Source organism: Hippocampus guttulatus, chromosome 22 (genome assembly GCF_054856545.1).
Source record: "Hippocampus guttulatus isolate MCC_2025c chromosome 22, RoL_Hgut_1.0, whole genome shotgun sequence".
NCBI classification, from domain to species: domain Eukaryota; kingdom Metazoa; phylum Chordata; class Actinopteri; order Syngnathiformes; family Syngnathidae; genus Hippocampus; species Hippocampus guttulatus.
The window spans coordinates 7,602,331-7,604,274 of NC_141282.1; the positions used below are offsets into that span (position 1 = coordinate 7,602,331).

Genomic DNA, 1,944 nt, shown 5'->3' on the forward strand with positions numbered 1-1,944 from the left:
TAACAATCGGTGATGGATGCTGAATACTTTTATGATAATTAAAATTGAACAATTACTACCAAAAGGATCAGCTAATTTAAATACGAGGGGCAGAAAGGAAACAATGAAAGAGGAAAGGAATTAACGATTGATGCAGGTGGGATAGAGGAATGCAACCTAGCAATGATGGAGGGTAGGAAAGAATATAAATATAATACATGTAATTTTAACAAAGTAGTGGAAATTAATTCAAATCAAGCATGATTAAAGCATATGCGTGGTTACTTTTGTCCCACTCTGTCGGGCTCAGTCAATGTAAAATGGAGGTACTGTACAGCGAGAGCAGGCGTCGCAAAACGTTGCCGCAAATCCGCACCCACAGTCGCGAAATAGCCCTGATGTTCCGCCCGTGAAACCCCGTCGTTCTCTCCGTACAGCAACCGAGCTGAAGACGGTAATGTCCGCCACCTCAATGCGCTGCTAAAACCCAAATAAACCACTGTGAAACCTTTCCAAAGTAAGCATTGTGTCCTGTGTATTCCAGAAACATGCCGGCGAAAGGTCCTCTGCAATCTGTACAGGTTTTCGGCCGCAAAGTAAGTCAAAAGTGATGAAACGGGCTCACGTGTGACATTGCGGCTAAGTGTGGCCTGGGTACAATTAGCTCGCTAGCATCTACCAAGTTCTTTCGTCATGTTCTTAACGTTGACGCATTATTTTACAATTGCATCAACACGCGAGTAATTGTTATATAAAATTACAGTAATACATGTGCTTATTGTTGGGAAATTCGAAGCTATAATGTGGAATTCTGCTTAGTTTGTTACTAGCCGGCTACGCCGTATTACAGCTTTTTCCATAAATCAAAAACTCATTTTTATCTTGTAATTTGTTGTCTCGTAGAAAACCGCCACTGCAGTCGCCCACTGCAAGAGAGGCAATGGCCTGATTAAAGTGAACGGCAGACCTCTGGAGATGGTGGAGCCAGCCACCCTCCAGTACAAGGTGAGCAAGCCCCTTGTACATAAATATCGAATATGTATTTGATATGAGATAAAAGTGGTTGCGTCCCTCCTTTCTCGTGTAGCTTCTGGAGCCCGTACTGCTGCTGGGGAAGGAGCGTTTCGCTGGAGTGGACATCCGAGTCCGAGTGAAGGGAGGCGGACATGTGGCGCAAGTTTACGGTAAGCAAAACATTCACATTCAAAGTTTTCCTCACATTAAATGGCATTTTTATGCCTTCCAGCAATCCGCCAGGCCATCTCCAAATCCCTGGTGGCGTACTATCAGAAGTGTAAGTTGATCACGACAGCACACATTTTCATTTTATATCTAGTTACATTTTTTAAACATTTTCTTCCCCCCACCCCGCAGATGTGGACGAGGCTTCCAAAAAGGAGATAAAGGACATCCTGATCCAGTACGACAGGACTCTTTTGGTTGCCGACCCACGCCGCTGCGAGTCCAAGAAGTTCGGTGGACCCGGAGCCCGCGCCCGCTACCAGAAGTCCTACCGTTAAAGGCCGTCTCCATTTTCCTTGTAATAAAAGTGGAGTTGAACCCCAGAAAAGTGATGTTTTGTCCCGTTATGTGTAGAGTTGTTCAGAATGGCGGCACGTGTCATAACAGTTTTTATATTAAGGATGTCAACCCATGTGACAATTGGGTGGAAGGAGGGAGGGGCAAACTGACAGATGAACCAGGTCATTTCTATATGAGGTACATTTAAAAATGCATACAAATGTTTTGATTTATGAAACAACTTGACCCATTGTCTCATAAAATGTCGAACATTTAATTAGACAACAAAACAAACTGCATTTTTCCAGGTCAATATACAAAATACATTTTCAAAAGAATATTTAACCAATTACCGGTACTTTTTGAAATGCATTAAAAACATGAAATGCATTAGCAAACCTGTTCAACTATTAATCAAATGCATTTTAAATGGGATGTTTATGT

The 1,944-nt window shown here is 42.5% G+C and overlaps 1 protein-coding gene across 1 annotated transcript; it reads left to right on the forward strand.

Annotated features, from left to right (window-relative positions):
• The first annotated feature begins 345 nt into the window (after positions 1-345).
• On the forward strand, positions 346-1,549 carry rps16 (ribosomal protein S16). Its single transcript, XM_086103802.1, has 6 exons — positions 346-433; positions 524-575; positions 883-984; positions 1,067-1,163; positions 1,226-1,273; positions 1,354-1,549. Exons 2-6 carry the CDS (start codon positions 528-530, stop codon positions 1,497-1,499), a joined length of 441 nt encoding a protein of 146 aa, XP_085959928.1. The 5' UTR covers positions 346-433; positions 524-527; the 3' UTR covers positions 1,500-1,549.
• The last annotated feature ends 395 nt before the right edge of the window (positions 1,550-1,944 follow it).